The sequence below is a fragment of the Artibeus jamaicensis genome, unplaced genomic scaffold (assembly GCF_021234435.1).
Source record: "Artibeus jamaicensis isolate MK-2021 breed Jamaican fruit bat unplaced genomic scaffold, CSHL_Jam_final contig_354, whole genome shotgun sequence".
Taxonomy (NCBI): Eukaryota; Metazoa; Chordata; class Mammalia; order Chiroptera; family Phyllostomidae; genus Artibeus; species Artibeus jamaicensis.
This window is the reverse complement of record NW_026521803.1, coordinates 47,077,022-47,103,027: the sequence shown is the minus strand read 5'-3', so window position 1 is coordinate 47,103,027 and position 26,006 is coordinate 47,077,022. Positions and strand designations below refer to the sequence as shown.

The window sequence follows — 26,006 nt, the reverse complement described above, 5'->3', positions numbered from 1 at the left end:
GCCAAAACCCACTTTCCAAGGACTGTGGGAGTTTACCGCAGGCTCGTACCCATCCAAGGCGCGCCGCCGGAACCTCAGAGCAGCGAGCTCTGCAGAGGCCCCACCCTCCCCTGCTCTCCTCGGCTTTGGAAACCGGGGGGGCGCCTGACAGCCTGAGAGGGAAGGACGGGGCTCGGCCCCCAAGGGCCCCTCACCCAGGAGCTGTCCCTGGAAATGCCCCACTCACAGGGCTTGTCTTTACTGGACCTGAGGCCGAGCTCCTGGGGGGACACCCTTTCCTCCAGGCGTTTGTGAAGGACAGTCAGTGGCAACTGTTTAATGACGAAAGGTCACACGAGAAAAGTTCTATTTTTAAATGAAATTTTCACAGCATGGTAGAAATTATGTACTTTGTAACTATATATTTACCTCGAGAAAATTAGATGCCAACTTCCACACATTACCACCTGTAGAGATGAAATTCTCAAAATTCTTTCAGGGGGCTGTGATGTTGGAAGACCTTCAGGGTAAAGGAGCCTCAGGGACAATGCCGGAGGCAAGGTGTGCCTGCGACAGGCAAGAGCGGGGGTGGGGGGGGCACAGGGAAGTGCTGGGGACCCACACCTGCCGGGACCACTACCGCACCAAACACACAGGCTCACACCAAAAAGCAAGTTTTGGTGCAGATACGAAGAAATCGGCACCCTAATTAGAAACAGAATTATCCTTAGACCCAGCAATTCCACGTCTGAGTCCATTCCCAGAAAAACTGAGAGCAGGGTCTCAGTCTGCGCAGTGTCACCTGGGGGCCTTTTTCACAATCACCAAACTGCAGACTCGATGACAGAAGAACAGACCAGGGAAGTGAGGACTGTCCCTGTGATGGAGAACTATTCTGCCTTAAAAGCGAGGGGGTTCCAGCTGATGCAGCGGCTGTGTGACTCCAGTACAACGTTCTGACCGAGGGGAATGGCTGCCGGGGGCTGGGGGGGCCGGAGGGGAAGCGGTTGTCTCCAGGGCACAGAGTTTCACCTTCACGAGACAAAAGGAGATAGATGGTGGTGATGTTATGGCTGCATAACATCACAAATGTACTAAATAGCACTGAACTGGACACTCAAAAATGCTTCGGATGGTAAATTTTGTCATGTGTATTTTTATTATAATGCAAAAAAGAGGAAAAAAGACACGCCGGGGAGTGAGACGTTCATGGGCAGCTTGGAAATGCCTGACACTTAGAAATCTGGGGGCACACAGGCAGGCTCGGGCTGTGTGCAGGCTGGGACCGTCCTGAGAAGGGCACCCTCCCTTTCGCCCGGCTGACCGTGGGACCCTGTGCCATTGGTGGGGGGGGGAGGCTGACGGTGTGACATGCTGGCGGGCGGAAGGTGTGCCCACCACACGCACAGAGCCCCGGAGCACGAGCTGGAAGGCTCGTCCCTCCTGTCACTGAAGGAACTCTGTCCAGCTGTCACGTGGCCACCAAGCTGACTAAGCAGATATTTCAGTGGCCACACACATGAGAAAGACTACATGGTACAGAATGAGCCCAGGAGAGTCACTATGCAAACAAACACCAGCACCAACCACAAACCCTCAAGAGGGAAGCGTCTTAATTCCAGAGTGGTGACACAGTATTTAAAGTGTCATCAAAAAGGATGAAAGTATTTAGGAGTAAGTATAACAAAAGAAGGGAAAAGACTTGTACACTGGCAACTACAGTGCATGTAATACCTGCTGGAAAACTGAACGCAGCCTTCACAGTATCTAGATGCCTGGGTTGGTGGGCATACACCCAGGATAAAGCAACAGGACGCAGACTTTCATTCATGAAGTTTGACTTCTTGAAATATAGTCGCCTTGATCTTCATTTCTGATACATGAATGCCAGTTCTCTATTCTGCCCGGTATTCTGCCCACGGTTATCAGCAAATATCTTCAGAGAACAGATAAAATTACTCAGGGGACTAAAAACCAGGAGGAAAACGACATTTGATGTTCACGGGTTTAAGACAATATTTTTAGACGGCAATACTCCCCAAGTTGATTGAAGATTCAGTTCAACTCATATTGAAACCCAAGCTTCCTTTTTTGCAGAAATTAGCAACCTGTTCCTAATATTTATACAGAAATGCAAGAAAATCCAAAGATTCTTGAAAAAGAACAGAGTTAGAGGACTCACACTTTTCAACTTCAAAACTTACAGTGTAGCACTGGCACAAAAACAGATACACAATCGATAGACTAGAATTTGGAGTCCAAAAAGGAACAACCTCACACTTGTGACCCACTGGCTTTTGATACGAATGCCAGGAAGACTCCGTGGTGGAAAGAATGGCCATGGCGACAGATGGTGCTGGCTCGACGCCGCACGCACACCAACGAGGCCGGACTCCTACCCCACATCACAAGCGAAAATTAGCTCATGTTGGGTATAGACGCAAATGTGATACATTTGTGAAACTTAGAAGACACAGAATTACATTTTGTTACTTGGGTTAGGCAATGATTCTTTGATCTAAAAGAATAAGCAACAACAGAACAAAATAGATACACTGGCCGGCATCAAAGTGAAAAAACTATTGTACTTCAAAGGACACCATCAAGAAAGCGAAAAGAACCAACAGCATGGGAGAAACTACCGCAAATCATGGGTATAATATGAGACTCGCATCAAAGATACATTAAAAAAAAACTAAAATTCGAGAGTTCCAGCCAAGATGGAGGCATAAGGAGACACACTGTACCTCCTCACACAACCAAAATAAGGACAACAAAAATTTAGAAACAAAAAACAACCAGAACTGACAGAAAACCGAACTGTATGGAAGTCTGACAACCAAGGAGTTAAAGAAGAAACATCCATCCAGACCGGTAGGAGGGTGGAGTCGGCAGGCCAGGCGGAGAGGGGTCGTGACAAAGCCGTGGCTGGTGGACCCCAGGCGTGCAAGGCGACAGCAAGCGGACCCAGCAAGGCTGCGGACTGTGGAGGGGTACGGTGCACAAGGCGGCTGGAGGACCGGGCAGTCCCACATTCATGCATGGATAAACCAAGCAAAACTGGGGGATGGGATGAACCGCACAACCCAGGGAACCAGCTCCAGGACATAAAGCCTCAAAACACCGACTGAAAACACCTGTAGGGGTTGAGGTGCCTGGAGAAACTCCCAGCCTCACAGGAGAGTTTGTTGGAGAGACCCACAGGGTCCTAGAATGTACACAAACCCACCCACACAGGAATCAGCACCAAAAGAACCTCATTCGCTTGGGGGAAGTGGGAGAAGTGACTGAAATCCAGCAGAGAGTGGAACGAGAGGCACTGTTTCCTCTCAGACCCCTGCCCCACATGCAGTGTCACAACCCAGCAACTGGGCTGCCCCGCCCTGGCGAACACCTAAGGCTCTGCCCCTCGCTACATAACAGGCACATCGAGACAAAAAAAAAATGGCCCAAATGAAAGAACAGATCAAAGTTCCTGAAAAAATACAACTAAGCAACAAAGAGACAGCCAACCTGTGAGATACACAGTTCAAAACACTTGTAATCAGGATGCTCACAGAACTAGTTGAATTCGGTCATAAATTAGATTAAAAAATGAAAGCTACACTAAGTGAAATAAAGAAAAATGTACAGGGAACCAACAGTGCTGGAAAGAAAACTGTGACTCAAACCAATGGAGTGGACCAGAAGGAAGAAACAACTAAACAGAAAAGAATGAAGAAACAAGAATTCGAAACAATGAGGACAGGCTTAGGAACCTCCAGGACATCTTTAAACGTTCCAACATCCATATAGGTGGAGACGCTGTGCTTTCTCACACGACCAAGTTTAGAGACAACTAAATATTAGCAACAGAAAACATAGCCAGAACACAGAAAATTGAACTCTTCGGAAGTCTGTTAACAACAAATTCTTCAGCCTGACCGGTAAGGGGCGAAACCAGCAGCTGGCAGAGCAGGGTAGCACAGGAAAACTCGGTCAGACGGACTCAGGTGCGCGGAATCCAGGCGCAGGGTTGGACCTAGTGAGAGACCCAGCGACCGCAGGGAAACAGCGAGGGAGCAGGGCTGCGGGATAGACAGGTGAGGGAGTGGGGGAGTGGTGAGGGAGTTGGACCGGGACCCAGCAGGTCCCTGCAGCGAGCAGCAGCAGAGGGCACCGCCATTTCCCCGCTCTGACCCCGCCCCCACATACAGCGTCACAACCCAGCGACCTGGGAGTCCAAGGCTCCGCTCCTCATACTTAACAGGCTCAAATAGACCAAAAACGGCTCAAGAAGATCTCAAAGCCCCATAGCCTATAAATCTAAGCGATGAAGAAATAGCAAAACTCTCAGACGCACAGTTTAAAACACTGGTCATCAGGATCCTCACAGAACTGGTTGATTATAGCCACAAATTAGACAAACATATGAAGGTGAAACTAATTGAAACGAATGGAATTGCACAGGACACCAATAGCGATAAAAAGGAAACTGGGACTCAAACCAATGGAGTGGACCAGAAGAAAGCAAATAATGGCCAAACAGAAAAGAGTGAAGAAGCAAGAATTCAAAAAAAATGAGGAGAGTCTTAGGAACCTCCAGGACATCTTTAAACGCTCCAACATCCGAATTATAGGGGTACCAGAAGGGGGGAAAAGAACACCCACCAGTGGAAAACTTATTTGAACAAATAATAAAGGAGAATTGCCCCAATCTGGCAAAGGAAATAGACTTCCAGGAAATCCAGGAAGCTCAGAGAGTCCCAAAGAAGTTGGACCCAAGAAGAAACACACCAAGGCACATCATAATTACATTAGCCAAGATTAAAATGAAGGAGAGAATCCTAGAAGCAGCAAGAGCTAAGGGGACAGTCACCTACAAAGGAGTCCCCATCAGACTGTCAGCGGGTTTCTCAAAAGAGACCTTATGGGCAAGAAGGGGCTGGAAAGAGGTATTCCAAGTCATGAAAACCAAAGACCTATAACCAAGATTGCTCTATCCAGCAAAGCTGTTATTTAGAATGGAAGGACAGATAAAGTGCTTCTCAGATAAAGTCAAGTTGAAGGAGTTCATCATCACCAAGCCCTCATTATATGAAATGTTAAAGGGACTTAGCTAAGAAAAAGAAGATAAAAAACATGTACAATAAAATGACAGCAAACTCACAATCATTAACAACCAATCACATCTAAAACAAAAACAAAAGCCAACTAAATAAACAACTAGAATAGGAACAGAACCACAGAAATGGAGATCACATACAGGGTTACCAGTAGGGGAGTAGGAGGGGGAGAGAGGGGGAAAAGGTACAGGGAATAAGTAGCATGGATGGTAGGTAGAAAATCGACAGGGGGAGGGCAAGAATAGTATGGGAAATGCAGAAGCCAAAGAACTTATGACACATGGACATGAACTAAAGGGGGGGTGTGGGTGGGAGGGGGTGTGCAGGGTGGAGGGGAATGAAGGGGGGAAATGGGACAACTGTAATGGCATAATCAATAAAATATATATATATATTTTAAAAGATTTTATTTATTTATCTTTAGTGGGGAAGGGAAGGAGAGAGGGAGAGAAACATCAATGTATGGTTGCCTCTCATGTGTCCCCTGCTGGGAACTGGCCTGCAGCTCAGGCATGTGCCCTGACTGGGAATTGAACCGAGATCATCTGGTTCGCAGGCCTGAGCTCAATCCACTGAGCTACACCAGCCAGGGCTCAAAAAAATATATTTACAAAATTTAAAAAGAACACCTAAAATTCAACAATAAAAAGGCAACCCCAATGAAAATGGACAAAAGACTTGAATAGATATATTTTTTCCAACAAGATGCACAATGGCCCAGAAACATGAAAAGACCTCAGCATCGTTCCTCTTCAGAAAGACACAAACTGGACCACAACGAGGTGCAACTCCACCCCGGGGAGACTCAGACCACAGAGACCGGGACAGGCGGCGATGCGGGGGGAGGGTGGTGGAGGGACCTGAACCCTCGACTGCGGGAAGGAAGGCAAAGTGGTCAAAGCTGCTTTGGAAATCAGTCTGGAAGCGCTGAAGAATGCTGACCACAGAGCCACCACAGGGCCTGGAAACCCCACTCCACAGGGACGAACCCAGACGTCCACAGGAACTGCACGTGAATGTCCACGGCTGCGTCCTTTACGACACAGCCAAGTGGGAACAAGCCAGATGCCCCCACGGATGAAGGAGGAAAGAACGTGGTCTACCTTGTAGCCGTGAGACGGGGTGAAGTGCCAGCACAAAACGTGGCAGAGAGGAACCTGACAACACCCGCCACATGAGACGCCAGATCCCGAAGACCACGGTCGCACGATTCCATCTGCATGGAACACGCAGACCAGCGGTTGCCGGAGCCTGGGCGTCGGGGGAACTGAGGATGACAGCCAGTGGGAGGCGGTGGCGGAAGTGCTCCGAAGTGAGTCAGTGGCCATGGTCACACAACGCTGTGAACGTGCGAAAAACTACTGAACTCACACTGTAAAGCTGTGGTTTCTATTTCCAGTGAATTATAGCTTAGAGAGCGATTGTTTAAATATTTCACCTTACAGAATCATTTTTAAAAGATAGTTGAAAGGTGATTAAAAACCGCACTCGCAGACACAGGAACACCAGGGGCGGCCGGCGCTGCGTATGTGTCAGTGGAGGTTCTGCTTCTTCCCCGACAGATGGGGCCCAGCAGACGGGTTCCACCAGGTCCTGTCATCAGTATAGAAGGTGAAGACCTAAGAACTTGGGGAAGGCCCCTGTGACAGTCTGGCCTTGCAGCGGAGAAGCAGGAGGTGACACTGGGTCCCAGCTGGCGGGGCCGGCTTTTCCGGTTCCCACTGGTCGGACAGAGTTGAAATGGGGAGGAGATGGAGGCCCGGCACCGGAGCAGGACGGAGCCTCCCTTTGCTCACACGCCCCTCTCCACCCTGACCACACACGGTGGAGGGCCCTCAGCCTCTCTTCTCCGACTCAGAGACTCGAGCTTCCTGTGAAGGACGTTTCGGGAGTCACAAAGCTCTGGCAACATAAATCTGTTTTCATCACTCAATGTCATGTGACCCCAAGGGGAATCCATTACCATGATTATTTTTTTGCATGTGAAGGACATCAAAAATACAAAACTTTCTTCTTCTTCATACCTAATGTCTCCACACTCACCCATAAGTTTAAGCAACTGCACTGTGGGGAGAAGCCAACGTAACTCAGCGGCAAAGGCATGTTTGCTGGGCACCTCAAGGCTGGCGCTGTCTGCATGCTCACCACGGCACTGGCAGGCTTCCCACTTGCAGGTGCCCTTCCGACCCCCCCACTGACTGGTCCTGTGGAGGTGGCAGCTAGGACTCAAGGTACTCTGAACTTGAGAAAGGTGAAGTCACCAGGCCCTGGGTTTGGAAGGTGCCCACGGGTCACGCTGGGTGTTGTCAGACTCACCAGGTGAGGCTGCAGGAGCCAGGCGCTAAGGAAGAGTGTTTACGAGTTAAATCAGCTCCGTAAGTGGGTCATTCTGAGACACCTCCCAGACCCCAGGCAGCCACAGACCTTTAGCCACTGCACGCACAAGCCCGTGAGAGCAGGTCTGGCTGTGGCAGCCCCGCACGCTCTGCGTGCAGCAGGCAGTCAAGTCTTCACCGCGCTCATGGGTTACACTGCTGTTAACCATTTCCAGTAAAACTCTGCAGGTTTCTACTGAGTTAGCATGACTGACGGTCACAAGGCAGGGAGTCAGGTGCGAGCTACCCGCGCCTGCCTCACCTGTGACCCTGAAGCAGGGGCCACGTGTCAGCAGGAGATGTTTCCACAGGCGCCAGAGAAGGCACATGGGGACATCTGCGAGCGGACACGCGAACAGGGCCTCTCAGAGTGTCAAACCCATGTTCTCTGCAGGGAGCCAATAGGGCGCTGGCTGTGACTTTATTTCAGAAGTCAAAGCTCGACACTGGATGCCAGTTTGAAAGACACAAAGTCTCGCCTGCTCTTGACTACACCCTGAGGCCACCCAAAGGCACTGGGCACTTTCTTGAGAAAAGTCAGGGTGGCCATCGTGCTCCTGGACTGCTCCCTCCAAGAGAGTGGCCCCGGGTACCCCCAAACCACCAGGACCCTCATAGAAGCATCATTTAAAGTGACATGTGTCTCTTTACTTGAACTCCCTTCTCCAAACTGCCAACAGGAACCTACTGAACAGACACTGCCCTGCTCGGGCTTTTCACCGCTGTAAAAAAAAGTGCCCCGATTTCATCCCCCACGGGCCTGGGCCGGCAGTCACAGGCACTCAAAACGTCTTCCTGAAAGGGGGGACGCGAGTGAGGTGTGGGCCCTGTTTTCAACCACCCTCAGGCGTCGACAGACAGCTCGGGGCCCACGGCTGCCCCACACACCGGTGAGCGCAGTGAGCAAAGCAGAGCAAATGCCTGTCCTGGCGGAACTCGCCTCCTAGTGGGGAAGAGAGACCGTCCAAGAGCGGCGAACACAGCTAAGCGGTGCAGTGTGCGGGACAGTGGGAGGAGGGACCAGGAGACGGGAGGGACCCTCCAGCCCACCTCACCGTCAGAAGGGGGCGACGTGCAGGCTCAGGCCGCCCGAGTGGTCCTGGCACACGGCCTGCTCCGGCCTCCCTGGGTTCCCGTTAGGAACGTGAGGGCGGGGCTGTGGGGCTTCGCACACACAGCAGGTTGGGGCTGAGACCGCTCCGATACGATCATTGCCCTGATCTGTAGGGACCAAGGGCCCTGGACCCCCCAGCCCCCCCCCCCCCCGTTCCGATCCGCCCACTCCCTGCCAACGTCACTGCCTGCCCTGGGCCTGGTCAAGAAGCCTGGGACGCCTCGGTCATTCCCCAGTGTCAGAGGTCGTGTTCACCTGAGACACAGGTTCCTGTGGGCAGCAGGGGCTAGGACGCCCTCCACACGAAGACGGCCCTGATACCTGTCCTGCAGCGCACACCTGAACCGAGCACACGGTGAGGCTGGTGCACGGGTGAGGCTGGTGCACGTTGGCCCCAAGCCCCTAGCAGGCGAGCTGGCAGCCGGTCCCGCCCACTGAGGCCCCGCCCCATAGAGACCCCGCCCACGGCGAGGCTCCGCCCCGCCGGTGCCCCGCCCCCGCCAGCTGCTCCCAGGTGGGCCTGTCAGGTGTGAGCAGCGGCATGTCATCAGAAACTGAGGATGAGGGAAACGTTCTACGAAGCACTTATAACGGTGAACAATGGAAGCTGTAAAAGCTCACAACGGAGCACGTCCCAGGGGTGAGATGTGAAGAAGCCGCCTGCGTGCTGCTGTTTCGGGCACTGACCCTGGAAGCCATACCGTATGGAAGCTGAATCCGCGGCGCGCCCCAGTGAGGTCGAAAACCACAGCACAGACAGCAGGGCCGGCCGGGGCGGGCGTTCTCGCAGCCGGAGCCCCGCACACCTGGCCCCGCACACCGGCCGCAAGCCTGGGTCTCTGGGCCGGGTTCCCAGGCTCTGAGACGCCAGCCCCGCTCCGCTCCGGAAGGTGCAGCAGCAGCAGCGCACCTGGGCCAGCGGAGGCGCACAGTCTGCATCCAGACTGCACACTGGTCTGAAATTCAGTGTCGGAAACATCCAGTAAGCATCCTACTAGTGTCCCTTCCGGGCTGATTCATTCAACAAAATGGCCTGAATGCAGACAGGGCCCGGCCCTGGGCCCCTGACCGGACTCACAGTTTGTTTGATGGCCCGATGGCAAACAACGTGCAGTTACACACGATGCGATGCAAACACAGAGACTTCCGCCCAGGCTGGGTTAGAAGGGCAGGGGTGCTGCGCCCACGGTGCCGCCCACCGGCGGTAGCCCAGGAACCGCGGATGCACCGTGGGCGGCCAGACCCGCAGGCCCAGGGTGTGCACCTCCGGGTACTGCAAGGATGGTTCTGCAGCTGGCATCTCTGATGGCCCCTGTGTATTGGGGTGGGTCCTGGGATCACGAACGACAGGACACTCAGAGGAAGAGCACCCTCTGTCACACTCTCCGGGGGTGTCCTGTGCCCCTCTCTGAGCCAATCCCTGCAGGGGAGCAGGCCTCCCTGTGAGCCTCACAGCCTCCCACCTCCAGCAGGGTCAGGGCTCCTGTCGTCAGCAGGGGCTGGACCCAAGCAGAAGAGACCTACGCAGCGTGCAGGTAGGGTCCACACGGGCGTCTTGGGACCGTTTGGGGACAGGGCTGAGGGACCAGGGAGAAAACTGAAACCCCTGTTTGGGGAATGGTCCCAAAGCACAGCCGGCACCTGCCAGGGTCTGTTGGAGCATCGGGCTCTGCCACGGCACTGCTTCCTGGCCCGGCCCGTTGGGGCAGGTTAGAGCTGGGCCACAGGCCTGTGAGTCAGTAGGGTGGGGCCGAGTGTGAGCCCACCGCAATCCAGGGCGATGACGGGGCCGCCGTCAGCACGGCAGACCTGCCCTGACAAGTCCACATCCTGGCAGAGGCTGCCCAGCTCCTGCTGGGGACCGAGGACCCACCGCACCCACGGTCCCCTCTGTGGGCCCACGTCTCGCCTGCACCCAGGACCCAGCACTGCACTGCAAGCGTGGCAGGGCTGCGGGGAGGGCAGAGAGGTTCAGGGCCCCGGCCTGTGGCCTCTGCCCCGCACGGAGTTCCAGTTTAGGGGAGGTGTGGCCGGCACCAAGCATTGTGTGCATGCTCTTTCATACCGACAGTGCCCCGGTGTCCCTGCTCCGCTCACCAACAGCAGCCTGGGGCCCCACAGGACTCCAAACCTGCCTGCTCTCATGGCTCTTGAACAAAGTCACCCAGGCTGACACAGGAGGGGAGGGGGACAACCCTGCAGAGCCCAAGACAGCAGAGAACTCCCCAAGGAAGGGCAGGGAGGCACAGGGGTGCCCCATATGGGCAGGGGCGCCCGGTAGGAAAGGACAGATGACTGTAGGCAAGCAGGGGAGCCAGGGTGCAGGTGTGGGGAGACCTGGGTGCTGGGAGATGAGCTGCAGATGAGGCTGCTCATGGGTCCCATGTCCCTGGGACATTAACACACCAGAAACCCACTAGCCCAAGGGGTCTGGACCCGGATCTGCACAGGGAGCAGAGTCACATCCCAGCATGAGCTTCAGACAGAGGAAGCAGGCTGAGAAGGGGTACGGGCCGGCCAGGGCTGCCTTGCCTCAAACTGCGGGGCAGAGCTGCTCCAAGCAAGGCCTGGATGGGAACAGCAGTGTAGACTCCTGGCTCGTTGCTGGCTGCGCAACTGGGGGCCATTTCGACCTGAGTGAATCTCCTCCTTTGAAAAACAGGGGCAAGAGCACATTCCTATTGGGTCGTTATCAGAATAAAATTCAAGTGCATGTGCCAAGAGAGACCCCACAAATGGCAGCAGCTCAGCAGCAGCTTACCAGGGCCTTCCACGAGCCCCCTCCTCTGGGCTGAGCACTGGTACAGGGGCACGCACACCACCACTCTCCTGCACACGTGACTTTCCAACAGCAGACCAGCAAGCCCGTCCCGGGCACGCCCCCTGCCCTGTGAGGTGCCTCCTCCGTGCTGATCAGGGATATGGCTTCCTTCGGCCCGTCCCTTCCCTTGCGGGCAGGCTGTTACCTCTCAGGGCTGTGCTCACAAGTGGAAACTCAGCCCAGCAGGGGTGCCCCCCCCCCGCTGTGAAATTCAAGGGGCCTCAACTAAGTGACATGTCCAGGTGTGCAAGGGCCCTGGGAAGCCACTGATGACACTCCGGTGACAGCTGCAAAGAGCTATGTGACAGGACAGGAGGAAGTGATACAGGCAGCCAGGGACCCCTGCAGGCACCCCCCACACACACAGGCAGGCAGGGTCCAGGATCCCTGGGGAAGGAGGTGCTGGGACACAAGCTGTACTTCAGATCATGTCAGAGCAGGCGGGTGGTGTCTATTTCCCAGGACATGGAATCCAGAGGTAGGGGAACTGGATGGGACCAGGTGTGGCAGCTGAGCATTTAGGACCTGGTTCTGCTGCTTCCGGCCAGGACCATGGTTGGCTGGGTGAGTGGACCACCAGGTCAAGCCCCCGGGGCCTCCCCTCTGCAGCCAGAAGGACTGGGTGACCCCTGAAACACACCTGAGATGGGACTGCAGGGCAGCCCCCTGGTCCATCCACTCTCAAGGGCTGGTGCTCAGCTGGGCTGCAGCCAGAGTCTGCAACCCGCCCCCCCCCGAGCCAAGAAGAGGCACCACTGACAAGCAAGGTGTCACAACATCTCCAGAACATGCTCCCAGCCCAGGACAGGGGCAGACAGGCCAGGTCACTCAGAGCTCAAGGTGAGAGGTGGAGTGGGGCTTCCTCAGCACACCGCTCTCACAAGTGGGTCCCCTGACACCCAGGTGTCTGTCTGTCTGTGCAGCACAGAGCTCCCGCATCCCCTTCGAGGCACGAGGAGCGCCTTTTGGGAAAGTCTGATCCCCACCTTCCTATGCCTGGCCCTGCAGGGCGGCTGATGGACCAGAGGCCAGTGCTTGGGCCCCTGCCACCACCTCCCCTGCATGTCCCACAGGCAGAGGAGTTTGGCCATAACAACACCCGTTATTATTTCAGACCAGTGAGGGAAGTGAGGTCAGGACTTGTGGGTGGGGAGCCAGCAGCTGAGGCCCCCAGGTCGTGGAAAACAGGATACCTGCATCACTTCAGTGTCCTGTTCCCAGCACAGCTGTCCAAAGGGCTCTCAGTCCCACAGCCCCAACCTGGGGGCCCCAGGGCCTGTCCACCCACAGCAGCTCCCGTCCCCGAGTGGGGGCCACTGGAGAGGGGGTTTTTGGACCACACACCAGTGCTCACGTCACATCTCAGAAGCGAAGGCACAGGGAGCTCCGCTGGGTGCCCGACAGGCGCTCTGAGCTCACGTGGAAAGTTAAGGCACCTGCTCACTAGGCAGGGGCCTCGGGAGGGCGGGAAGCCCCAGTCGCAGAGCCCCCGCCCTCCACCGGTGCACGGGTGTGAGCTGCGCAGCGTCTCCACAGCCCACCCCCCGGGAGGCTGCTGGGTCTCCCTCCTGTGTGGGAAACGGTTTTCCCACCGTCACTGAAGCTGCCCCGTGACCTGCGAGGACCTGCCCCGGGCCCACCTGTGCTGCCCAACGCCCAGCCCACCAGGGCTGGCAGAAGCGGGTGAGGATGACAGTACACCCAGAAGGACATGAGAGCCACAAGTCAACACAGGGCTAAACGAAGGACTTGGAGAGCCCTCCGCACGTCGGGACCCTGAAATTCTGTGAGGGAGTCTGCCAGCTCCGCCTCCTGTGTGTGCGGACAACGCTCTGTAAGCTTCGGTTGGAGGCCTCTGGAACCTCTCAGTCCTCAGAGTCTACAGCAGCCAGGGCCAGGGTCAGCCAGGGCCAGGGTCCGCATCCGCACACCTGATTCGGGAGCAGCCACCCAAGTTGTGGGCAAGGCTGCACGGGACCGCCCGTCCTGTGAAGCCAGGGCTCGTGGCAGCGCAGGTGGCTGCTGAGGCGGCAGGGAGCCCACGAGGAGCTCACACGCAGCCTCCAGAGGAGCGCACGGCTCAGGACAGCAGGGGCTGCTGGGACCGTAGCACAGACCAATACATGGAGGACCCCTGCACCCCTGAAATCCGTCTGCTCCCTTGAGCAGCGGAGGCAGGCCTCAGGGGCACAGCAGTGCGTTAGGACACAGCCTCCTTGGTGACAGAGCCCCTGCCGGGGGTTACACGGGGGTGCAGGCTGACAAGGCAGGGACAAAGGAGCCCGTGCACTGCCGGGAAGTTCCACACCTAGCCCTGAACAGCGGTCACCAGGTGTGCGCGCGTGAAGCCTGATCACGCTGCTCGCCTGAGATCAGTGAGCTTTGCTGTCATGCCCACTGGACACCCCACCGAGCTCTGCCCTCACCACCCCAGCGGGAAGGCGGCCCGCAGCAGCTTCCGGAGCCTGAGCTTCTGTGGGCACAGTAGGAAAGGACTGGGCTGCTGGACGATCGGCCATGGACTGGGTGGAGACAAAGGAAGAATTTAATGGCCGGGCCATGCAGGAGGAGCCGGGTGGTTTCCAACTCTCTAAGTGGCAAAGGCCCTTCTCCTTCCCCCTCCAAGTAAAAGCTGCACAGGCACCCCAAGTATAGACCAGATGCTGGGTTGGGGATGAGGACAGGGCCACCCGCTTGGTGGAGCACAGCCTTGGGGTGACAGAGGGATGGACAGTGGGTGCGAGACATGGCTGCAGTGTTAACACTTGGAAGCTAATCATACAGTTCTAACACCGACTGGCTGGGTGACTCTTGTGCCCAGCTCGAGCCCCACACCGGGCACACATTGGCTGGGAGTGAACAAATGAATGGATGGTAGGACCAGACTTTGGGGACAGCAACAGAGCAGAGGGCTTCCCCCCAGGCCACATAGCAGGAAACAGCTGCAGAGAAGCAGGAAAAGCAGAAGTCGTTCCCCCAAAAGCACCCTCCAGGGCTCCAGATCCACACAGCTGGGGGCCATCTCCTGGCACACAGCGCAAGCCGGGAACGCTCTCGAGTATAGGCACTGGGACTCGGGGCTGCCTGAGGGAGGGGTCGAGACAGGACGGCGGGGGTGAGGGAGTGGACTCTGACCTGGGGCAGCTCCATGACTCTCCCCAAACTCCGTGGGGTTGAGATGGGGGTACACACAGACCCATCCCACCAGGCAGCAATGGGGACTAGTGAGCTATTTGCAATCACAGTGCATTCTGAACAGCATCTGGCACATACACACGCATCTATTTGGGGTGGGTGGTTAATAAACTTGAAGAAATACTTGTGCACGCAGCCTGTACCGAGGGCAATGTCCAGCCTGGACCATCAGGGGCGGCCATGGCTCCAGGTTCACAGTAGAGCAGAAACCCAGCCAGGAGGTGGGGAGCCTGTAACCATGACAACAGCCAGCGGGACAAATGAGCCCCAGGACCCCTTAGGCATCCAAGTGGTGGGGCTCCTGCTGCCATCGCTCCAACCTCCTTCCTTGCTGGCCCCTAGAAGGCCAGGACGGCCCCTCATCGTGGGAAACGCCAGCGGGCCTCCCCTGGCTGCTGACTCACGAACGAGAAATTCTGACACCTTGAACATGCTGCATCTTCCGACCCTTGACACTGCTCCTTTCCTGAGGTCAGGGAGCAGCTATCTGAGATGCCAGGGGTGCTAGGCAGGGGCCTGAACCTGGGGGCGCCCAGGCAGGTTCACAAGGCTTCCTGACACGCAGACTTGTCATCGACACCCACCGTGCCCACAGACGGACAGCCCCACCTGGTCCCCCAGGAGAGTCTCCTCTAGGTACCGCGTCACAGACCAAGTCACCCAACCTGTTGGAACGGGGCATGCACAGATACAAAACCAGAGCCTTAAAAGGGTGTAGCCGACACACAGGTGAGTCAAACAGTGTCAGGCAGTTCCCAACGGGCCTCGGGAGGCAAGGGCCCAGCGCCCGTGGGGAGCCTGGACGGGAGCCAGCACAGCAGACGGAAGGGCGAGTCCCTGCAGGCGGGCGGGCAGAGACAAGGTGTGGGGACCAGCACTGTCACGCCAGAACTGTGGCGTGGCCGACGTGAGACAGAATACTGGTCATATTAATTAGAGTTTACCAATAAGATGGAATATTGTGTAGTCGTTTTTATTACATGTTTTCGGAATATACTTATGACAGGAGAAAACACTCGCGATGCACGGGAAGTGCAGTGGACCGGGCACCACACCCGCGATGCCCGGTCCAATCCTGCTCCTGCGAAGAGAAGCCACAACGCGAACTCCGCCCGGAAGGGCCGGCAGCTCCTGTGCAGCCCGGGCAGCAGCGGCTCCCCTTTGGATGCGAGAATTACCCCCTCCTCCGCCTATTTGTTTAGAATCTGAAAGGCCTCCAGCATTGTTGAAACAAAGTAGCAAAGAGCTGTGTTAAAAGCTTCCCACTATTATTCTGCCCCAAACACCCTCCATCCCTGCTTAGAACCAGCATGTGAGAAAGGGCCCTGGGATGAGGGACCACAGAAAAGGGGACAGAGGACAGGGGGCGCCCACCCGGTGCAGGCAGGGGACAGGCTCTCGGGAGTATCGTCAGGACTGGGAAGGCTCAGAGACAGCACTTCCAGAGGGGCCAGGGAATGTGGACAAGACCAGCGAGGGGCCAGTGGGGGGAGGGCAGGCACCTGAGATGCGGACTGGGGTCCCTCTGCTTTCTCAGGCCCCTGCCGGAGCTGGTGGGACTGAGGAGTGCTGAGGTGCTCAAAGACACCGAGGATGGCACTGTGTCACTTTCTGCCTTCTCCCCAGATGGCACGTGGTCTCCGGTCACTGTAAGCCTGCAGATGCTCCCAGCACTGGCTTTCCTGCTGCCCTGCCGAGGGCCAGGGCTTCCCCCGATGCCTGCACGGGCCCGGTCCCCCTGGCAGCTCTCATGGGAGGTGAGGCAGGAGCCCAAGTAGGTGGAAAGATGGGGGTCCTGCAGCCAAGACTGGGGACTCACAGGTACTAAGAAAAAAATGTCTGGGGAAGCGTAAGAGGCTACATGATAGGAGAGCCACCAGGGCAAGAAATAATGTCCCCAAAGCTTTGGGAACGGACCAGCTGTAACAGGTGGCTGACCCCAACCATTCTGAGAGGATCAGAAATGACTGCAGACCTACATCCTGAACTCTGACGACCGTGGGTCCCAAGCAGGTTCTGGGCACTTCCTGGCCTGTTTGGACTGAGGAGGGGACAGAGCCCCTGCCCGTTTCACGGGGGAGTCACTGAGGCCAGGAGAAGTCGAACAACTTGCCTGAAAACTCGCAGGGCTGGGAGGCGTCAGAACCGGCCGCACTCGGCTCCCCTGGCACCATTTTCCTCCACACAAACCCAGGAGTTACGGTCAAATGCAGACTTCCCTGTCACAGAGTTCTGCCTCCTGTATTTTTTAAAAATATTTCATTTATATACTTTTAGACAGGGGAAAGGAGGGAGAAAGAGAGGGAGAGAAAGATCAACATGTGGTTGCCTCTCACAAGCTCCCTACTGGGGACCTGGCCCGCAACCCAGGCAGGTGCCCTGACTGGGAATCAAACCAGCGACCCTTTGGTTTTCAGGCCGGCACTCAATCCACTGAGCCATACCAGCCAGGGCTGCCTTCTGTATTTTTTTTTAATCTTTACCCAAGGACATTTTTTCTCATTGATTTTAGAGGGAGAAGACAGAAAGAAACACCCATGTGAGGGAAGCATCAGTCGCCTCCCGTGCACCCAGCCCTGGGGAGCAGGAAGGGAAGCTCGAACTAGCGACCCCGGCGTGACCCCCGACTAGAATTGAAACTGCAACCCTTTGGCTCTGGGGGACACTCCAACCCACTGAGCCACTCCAGCCAGGCCTCCTCCTGCACTGTTACAGCAGAAATAAAGGATCCCTGCAGAGATGGACTCACTGGGAGCAAACACCAACTACCAAGAGGGTCGGGGGGAGGCTGACAGGGGGAAGAGCGTGCGGAGCCTTGGTACAAACAGCACCAGCAGGACTGTAGTACCTACCACCTGGCTGTCTGGGCCGTCCAGGAGTGCTCCCAAATTCAGCCAAAACTCCAGCTCTGCCACTCAGCCCCAGGGGAGCACTCACTGCGTTTGAACTTGAACCCAGGATCTGGGAGGCATGAGGTACCCTGCTGGGCCACCCCACACCCACAGCCCCGCCGTAGTCCAAGGCAGGCCCTCACTCTCCAGTGCCCGCAGCCCGCAGTCCAGACTGGCAGGAGGGCGTTTGGAAGGGCGTTTGCTCCCCGGGGACCCCCAGGAGTTGTGAAGCAGGCAGCTGCCAGCTCCCCTGGGACTGAGCACAGGGAACATGGCAGGTGCGACCCAGAACAGCATTAATGTTAGTGTCAGCGACCACTGTGGAGGGGCCTTGAGACAGTACTGCTGGTGGCAGGAATGTACACTCGACGGAAGTGGCTACGGCCGCACATGCCAATGCGTCTGCTGAGGTCCTGGAGGGGTGGGACACTGTCTACAATGTGTCACCTGTGAGGAGTCTCTGTATTTGACCCTGCAGCTGCCTGGGAATCTAGGATGATCTCAAAATAAAAGTTTAAAACACGAAACACCACACTGCTCAGCTATTGTAGTGGACATCAAGCTAAAAAGCCCACATTCCCTCTGAGCTAAACAAATCAACAGTTATTCGGAACTCGCACTCATGCCTGTGGGTTTTTCCCCCACACGACTCAGGGGACACATTTGATTGGGGGGTGGGGGGCGGGGCACCGCCCGGCTAAAGAGCAGATGGGTGGGAGCGAGGGCCACAGAATCAGCATTGGGGGGACCGGATTGATCTTACTGAAAATCAGGGGTTCATAAAGAGTCTGTAAGAGTGAGGATGAGAATGAAATCCTGCAACTCACTGCCGCTTCGAAACTCCCACAACCCCCTTCGTCCGCGGATGCCCTGGAAATCCCACACCAGAGGACCCCCTTCTCCAGTAGGGGCAGCCCGGGTATGGAGCCGCGGACTCGTCTCCCTAGACAGCGGGCCAGGGTGCACCGGCCTCAACAGTGCGCTCAGGTGAGGGTCGGAGCCCACCCCCAGGCCGCTCCGCTCCGCCCGGACCTCAGGGAGGGCGCGCAAAGAGAAAGGCGAGAGGGCCGGCTAGCAGGCGGGATTCAGCGAAAGGCCCAAGGGGCCCCTTCTCCAGCACCCCGAACAGCTGCAGCTCTGCCTTTGCCCGCGGGGTTCCCCACCTAGACCCTCACAGACAAAAGCGTCTAGGACGAAGGAGCCGCCCCTGCAAAGTACCGAAGCGCCAGATCCTATCAGCTAGGAACCCAAGCGCACACTGCTGCCCACAAGTTCAGGCACGCTCGGGCCGGGTGCAGGCAGGAGGAGCAGCCGCTGAGGGCGCGCCCTGGGAGGCTGGGCCGGGGGCGCGCCGGGAGACTGGGGTCAGGTCCGGGGGTCCGGGCCCGCTGCCCTTTCCCCCTCGCGGGTTCCGAGGTTCCTCAGCAGCTAAGGAGGCGGCACAGTCAGGGCCTTCCCCCGGCCGGGCCCCCGAAGCTCCCAAACCCTCCGGCGTGCCGGGGAGCCACCCGCTCGTGGAACAAAAGAGCCGCTCCCGCGGAGGGTCCCGAGCCCGCGCGGCCCGAGCCACGGCTCAGCCCTCCGAGAGCCGGGGCTCCCGCTGGATGCATCGGGCTGCGGGCTTTGTGTGTGCGCAGGGGCGGGAAGGGCGGCGGGACCCTGCACAGCGCAGACAGCGTCCGCGCGCCAAAGCAATCGCTTGCGCAGGCCCCCGCACCTCCCTGTGCCCTCCGAGAACCCATTCATTCGCCGGGGTAGCAGACCGCCGCCGGAGCTCACCTTGCTCTTGACTTCCACCGCGCTGCAGCTGTAGAAGCGCAGGGTCTGAGACTTGTGGAAACTCCGGTTCATGGTTCCGGCCCCGCTCAGCCCTGTCTTCGCCCTCGCCCCGCTCTAGGGGCTGCAGACAAACGGTGGGGGCGGCGCCCCCCGCCGCGGCCTCGGCCCCGGCCCCAGCCCGCGCTCCCCGGCCGCGGCGCTGCTAGCACTGCGGCGGCCGGAGCTGGGCTGGCCGCGCGCCTCGGGGACTTTAGCGGCCGCGCGCGGGAGGGGCGGGGGACGCCGGCGCGCGCCACCCCGAGCACAGGTCGTAAATCCCCGCCCCCGCACCCCAAGGACCCGCCCCACGATCCGCCCCTAACCCCGCCCCGCGCCGCAAGGACCCTCCCTCCATCACCAGCCTTGCAACCAAGAACCAGCCCCAGGATGCTCCCCCCAATCCGCGCCCCGCACTCTCAGGGCCCGCCCCATGAGCACCCGCCCCCGACCTCCCGGACCTATTAAACCCTCTCCCAGTGCCCACAACACCCTCCTCCTCCAACCCCCGGTCCGGGCCTCGAGGGCCGGCCCCCAGAACACGAGGGTCTTGTCTTCCGACGGCTGTCCCGGGAGGCTGCGGTTGGCGGAAGGTGCGTGTTTCTGCCCGCGCCATCCCGAGCCCGAGGCTAGAAGCAAAGCCCCACGGCTGGGCGCCTCACTCCCACCTCTGTGCCCGCGCTTTCTCCCTGGAGCTCGCCTCCACTTCCACCGACTTGTCCGGGAAGGGGGCCGCTTTGGGATGATTTTTGCCTCGCTTGCCGGACAGGGAACCACACCTGTCTGTCCTAGCTGCCAGGTGGTGGGTGGTCAGGGGGAAGGTTCTGCAGGCGGCAAACTCCTGCTGCACACCCGGCGCAGCCAGACTGGAGGGAAAGACTTCTGCCAAGGCTCGTGGAAAAGCATGCGCTGACAGAAAGGGCATCGATTGTTACGACCCAGACAAAATCCTCACAAAATATACTGTAAATAATTATAATTTATAAGTTATATAATTATGCGTTTATTGTATATAAACTTATTGTAAAAGAAATGTAGAGAATGTAAAGAAATGAAAGGGAAAAGGTGAAAATCACCAATAGTCCACTATTCAGCATTCAATTTTATTAACTTTTTGGTATATTCCGATGTCTGTTTACCTTCTGCATACACACCTAACGTATTTTACAGCATTGTGAGGATGCAGTTTGGCGGCCTGTTGATGTTGCCTGATGTTACATAAAGAACATTTTCATTAAGTGTTCTTAGAAAATATGGTTTTCAAAAGCTGCATATATGAATACAGCCATAATTTTGGATACAATTCCATTATTGAATATTTAATATGTTTCCAATGATTAGCTTTTATACAGTGCTGTTTCTTGAATTCACTTATTTCTAATTATTTTATTAAAATCAACTCCTAAACACTGAATAGGCCACAGAGAACATCTCTAAACCCTTTAATACAGATTGCCAAATTGTGTTACCTAATATTTGATCTTCATTTAATTTTCACTAAATGAACAGATTTCACTAAATGTGTTCTGTGCAGAATTCAATCACAGAGGCCCAGAATTACAGTCCCTGTCCAAGAGAGAAACACCAGGCTGGCCAGGGGGCCAGACACTCGGGCAGAGTTCTGAAACAAGGCATCTGGCCAGGTAGCTCGGTTGGAGCGTCGTCCGGACACACCAAGGTTGGAGGTCCCATCCCTGGTCAGGGATCACACGAGAAGCAACCAATGATGCATCAATGTCTCCCCAACACCTTCCTCTCTCTGCAAAACCAATAAATATTAAACATATAACAAACATTTAGGGCTGCTCATGCTTTTGGTCTACAGCTACGTGACAGCGGCTCACAGGGGAACGTGAGAACGTGAGAATGAGGGGAGGGTCCGGAGCAGCCTGGACACAGGCCTGAGTCGCACAGGCTTTGCAGGAGCCCCAGGAGCCTCTGGGGATGATGGCGGAGCCACCTGAACACGTTTGGTTCCCAACATTAATGACGGGTTTTGACCAACTCTAGAAACCTGTACTATATATAATATAGTGATGAAGGCCACATTTACCCAAAATGATGTACAAACATACCTCGGAAGTATTGCAGGTTTGGCTCCAGACCACCACAATAAGGCGAGTCTCACAGTAAATCAAGTATTGCAGTGAAGCGAGTCATGTGAGTTGTTTGTTGGTGGAGGGTCTGCCTGGATGTTGATGAAGACGCAGTATCTGCAAAGCACCGCGAGACAGGGAATGTCTTCAACAGCGGAAGCACTTCACCTGGTGTTACTGGGTCTCAAGCTGCCCTTGGTATTCTTATTAGCATCTCTCCTACACCGGACACGTCATCTAGTCTGACATAGGCTTCGACAGGCAGACAAATGTACACAGCACATTCCCAGGAAAATCTGCTCCAAAGATCCTTCACGAACTTAGCAAGAAAGGTATTGTCTGTACAGAGAACTTTTTTGTTCCCCCCCACTTAGGGCATTGGGTTTTTTTTCTTTTTCTTTTTTATTGTTGTTCTACTAGAGTTGTCCCATGTATAGTAAACTTTTTATAAATTAATTTCACTGATAATCTTGGAGTATGCATAAAAATAATGCTTTATTTTTTATGAGGAATAGGACATTCGCATAATTTCAAAGTACCTGTCCACACAGGTATTCATCACAAAGCAAAATGGAGGAATTTCACAGTGCAAACCCTGCCAGACACCGTTTAACTAAGCGATGGACATGAGCGCCAGTCACAGGCCAAGTCACAACCGTGCGCTGCCTGACGGGATGCAGCAAACAGTGCGCCAACAGTTGGAAACACTGTTGGCAGAGCATAACATTACCCAATGTAGCTAGCAGCTCAATTTCTTAAATAAATGAACATCAAGTTTTAAATTAAACACTAACCAATCGGGGCTTCCTAGGGACCCCTCCTGCACCTCGCTGTCCTCATAGGCAGAGGGACCTGGTGGCCTAGGCACACAGACCAGGCAGGAGGGACAGTCTCCATCTTGAGGGTCGTGTGCTCTTCTCCATAGTGCAGGGTGTGCAGCCGAACGACTGAGGTCGAGGTGGACGTCATATGACAGAGCACAGGGACCTGGGGTTGTCCTCAAGAATACACTGCATCTTCCTGTCTAGGAAGATGGTAAACTTTTCTTTCTTTTTTTGCAGTCGCTTTAGAAACCAGCGGGAGAACGCGACACGGATGCCCACCAATCTGTCCTGTGCGGGTCCCAGCAGGTCAGCGTCTCCGAACCGCTCAGAGAGTGGCAAAGACCTGCTCTGTTTCTGGTGCATGGACCGCAAAACGTGTCATTATATTGAGGCCACTTCTTACAAAATTACTCAATCCACCTCCTTCCTGCTATGTCTTTGGTGGCCAAACAGGCAAAAGGTGCAGCAAGAACCTGGTGCAGGGTCTCAGTATGATAGAATAGGGTTAAATGGTTCATATTCAGAACGTCTTAAGTGTTGAGAAATTGGGTTGGGTATTTTGTTTAAATATTACTAAGTCCCTCAGATATTATGGGTAAATAGTTTGATCCTGGAAACAAGTATGTTTCAATTGGACAATATTGTGCTACTCTAAACATATATTTAAGGACTTATTTCCAAGTGGGACTCAAAATGATAAAAACTTTAAATATAGTATTGTCCCCAGATAATCTAACTTTACTATTGAATACATCTCATATTGAGATTACCATGAAAATTTATCATTTTCATTTTTAAAATACTGAGTTGATACTATGTTTAACATTTCTGTAGCAATACATCTATTTTTAGTATCTCAACTTTTACCTTTAGTTGTCAAACCCATTAACACAGAATGTTATATAGAAGACAAAAAATTGGCAAGAAATAGCTGGAATATGCCTAGCAAATAGTATGGTGCTGGAAAATTGTTGGTATATGTTTATTGGGCTACCTTCCAAACCAGTGACATATTGGACAGAGATGTTCACTACCACCACCTGAGAATCAAACAGCGAAATAGTGACCAGAAAACAGCACCAAGAGCACCTGTAGTATCAACCTGCAGTTCTAGTCAGAGTCTCCTGATTTCCTGGTCAGTTACCGAAGAGCACCCACTTAGAACCCAGCAGGCAATAGGCCTTTGTTAGCACCCTCGTCATGTGACTAGAGGGGAGCGCAGTCACAGGCAGGGGCTGAACTTGTGCTTTGCCCACAGCATTGGCTACTGTGCCCCCTTCTTTCCTGGAAGTTGTCTTATTGGTCTACTCATTCACTCTAGTTATTTGAAAGTACTTATGGCCCTGGCTGGTGTGGCTCAGTGGACTGAGTGCCAGCCTGTGAACCAAAGGGTCACCAAGTTTGATTCCCAGTCAGGGCACATGCCTGGGTTACAGGCCAGGTCTCCAGTAGGGGGTGCGTCAGAGGCAACCACACACTGATGTTTCTCTTCCTCTCTCTCTAAAAATAAATAAACATTTTTTAAGCACTTATAAAATCTAGACAAAGTTAGTTTTTAAAATAACCAAAAATTACCTCCCCTGCAAAATGCATAATTTCTCTGAAATTAATTCTCATACATTCCCCGTGGTTTTCAGAAGCCATTCTCCACAGGACGACAGCACATCGTGGACTGAGCTCCTCTGCTGTTTAGGACCAAAGACCCTTTCCTTGTGAGGAGAAAACCTTATCACTGAGTCTGTTGGAAAGCTCCTTCACTGTCAGGAAAAACCATCTTGAGAACAACTATTGAACCCATTAAAGCCTTATTATTATTCACTGTTAGTACTTATTCAATTTTCTCCTTTACTTTTATGTAAATTATTTAACATTGTATTAAAATTCCCATATTGTGGGTTTAAACTGCAAGAAACTAATTTCTGAAAAAAGATATTCATTCCTGGCTACTAATTCTGAATTTGTATTGAAAAGTATAAGCACTCAACCTTAGTTTATGCATAGTAAACATGTCCATATGGTTGCTGAATTTTGGTTTATAATTTAAAATTTTTTTACATACGATACGAACGCTTTATTTCCTGTGGAACGTCCTGCCCAGGGGCCACGTTGTCCATCTAGACACCCAGGATCCAGGTGCCAGCTCAGCGCAGCCTCGGCCCCTTGCTCTGACTCCAGGGCGAGCCTGCTGCCCCTGCGCACAGGGCCTGTCACCACGTGGACGGCGGAGGGTCCGTGCTGTCCCGGAGTGCCACAGGCACCTGCGTGCACTGCCCCCGAAGCCAGTCCTGCCCAGCACCGTGGTGACTCTGGCTAGCTCGATCAGTTACACAGTACTTGGATCCATGACAGCGGCAGCGGTTTGGCGGATTATAATTTAAATATTAACAAAATTTTAAACTTTTATTGGAAAAGCTTCCCTTCTGAAAAGGACTTTATGTACTTTGTTTAAAAATAAACAATCATATTGCTCATGATTTCATGAGTAGGATAAAGTGGTTTGGGAAGCACCTTCTTTCTTTCTTTTTTTATTAAGATTTTATTTTATTTTTATTTTTCCAGAGAGAGGGAGGGAGAGAGGGAGGGAGAGAGAGAGGAAGAGAAGCATCGATGTGCAGGAGAAACAGTGATGATTGCCTCTCTCACACCCCAACTGGGGACCTGACCTGCAGCCCACACACCTGCCCTGACCAGGAATCCAAGCAGAGAACTTCCAGTTTGCAGGCTGGTGCTCAGCCCGCTGAGCCACACTAACCACTGTGGGAAGCATCTTCTTTTAAAGGCTGTAAAAAACGAACCTTAACTACTGTTTGGCAGTATTATATATTTTTTTCTCAAAGTGTGTAAATAGATCATTTGTGTGATTTGCTTGAATGACTAGCATTAGTATATTTGTTTTCAAAGTGGCAATATGGTGGATTTCTGGTGGACGATATGGTGGACAATATGGACCTCTATCAGATACAGCAGATTTTTATTTTAATCTCTCATCAGGCAGCCCTCCTAGAGAGAAGACCTGAGACTGTCATACGGTTTGGCTGTCTCCACGTGCCATTGTCACAGGCCTTGGAGGTCAGCGGTGCAGGTGAACTCAGCTGTGCGTTGTGGCAAACCCGATGATGGGACCTAGACTCAAACTCCTGTTGGTGTGCACACCTTCACTCGACGGCTCCTGCCTCATGGATGCCCGGGGTTAGAATCCGAGAGCACTGCTGGCTGCTGCCGCGAGGTTCCGGTGGCACAGTCACCAGAAGGAAGGAGTTTCCCTGTGTAACTTCTTCACTGTGAAAATGATTTTTAAACTTGTAGTCACTTTTAAGGACTAAATAATTCAAATTACTGAAAATTAGAAAACGTCTCAAGCTGAAATTTAATCGCTGCAGAACAGAAAACCTAAATTCTGGAGGCATCGGTTGGCAGCTGTGCTACGAAGTGAAGCTTCAGAAGTAAGAAGTGTCCATTAGGTGGGTACTCTGACCACCCACGAGACGAGAACTGGTTTGAAAACACTAAAATGACAATAACAGAATAAACTTCAAGTGAAGTTTTTAAAACTAAGTTTTCTGGAAGTAACTCCTACATGGACTTTTTATTCCTTAGTCGATAAAAGGCAGCAGGGCCCTGGCTGGCATAGTTCAGTGGACTGAACGCGTGGGCCTGTGAACCAAAGGCTCGAGGTTCGATTCCCAGTTAGGGCACATGCCTGGGTTGCAGGCCAGTTCCCAGCAGGGGTCACACAAGAGGCAACCGTACATTGATGTTTCTCTCCCTCTCTCCTTCCCTTCCCCTCTAAA

At 54.2% G+C, this 26,006-nt stretch overlaps 1 protein-coding gene across 1 annotated transcript in view; it reads right to left on the bottom strand.

The window, feature by feature from the left end:
• The window catches only part of PARD6G (par-6 family cell polarity regulator gamma), a 53,697-nt gene extending 34,198 nt beyond the window's left edge, over positions 1-19,499 (bottom strand). The window contains exon 1 of the mRNA XM_037148085.2: positions 19,260-19,499. Within this exon, the coding sequence (XP_037003980.2) occupies positions 19,260-19,331 (72 nt within the window). The 5' untranslated portion in view covers positions 19,332-19,499. The remainder of the gene's footprint in view (positions 1-19,259) is intronic.
• Between the last annotated feature and the right edge of the window lie 6,507 nt (positions 19,500-26,006).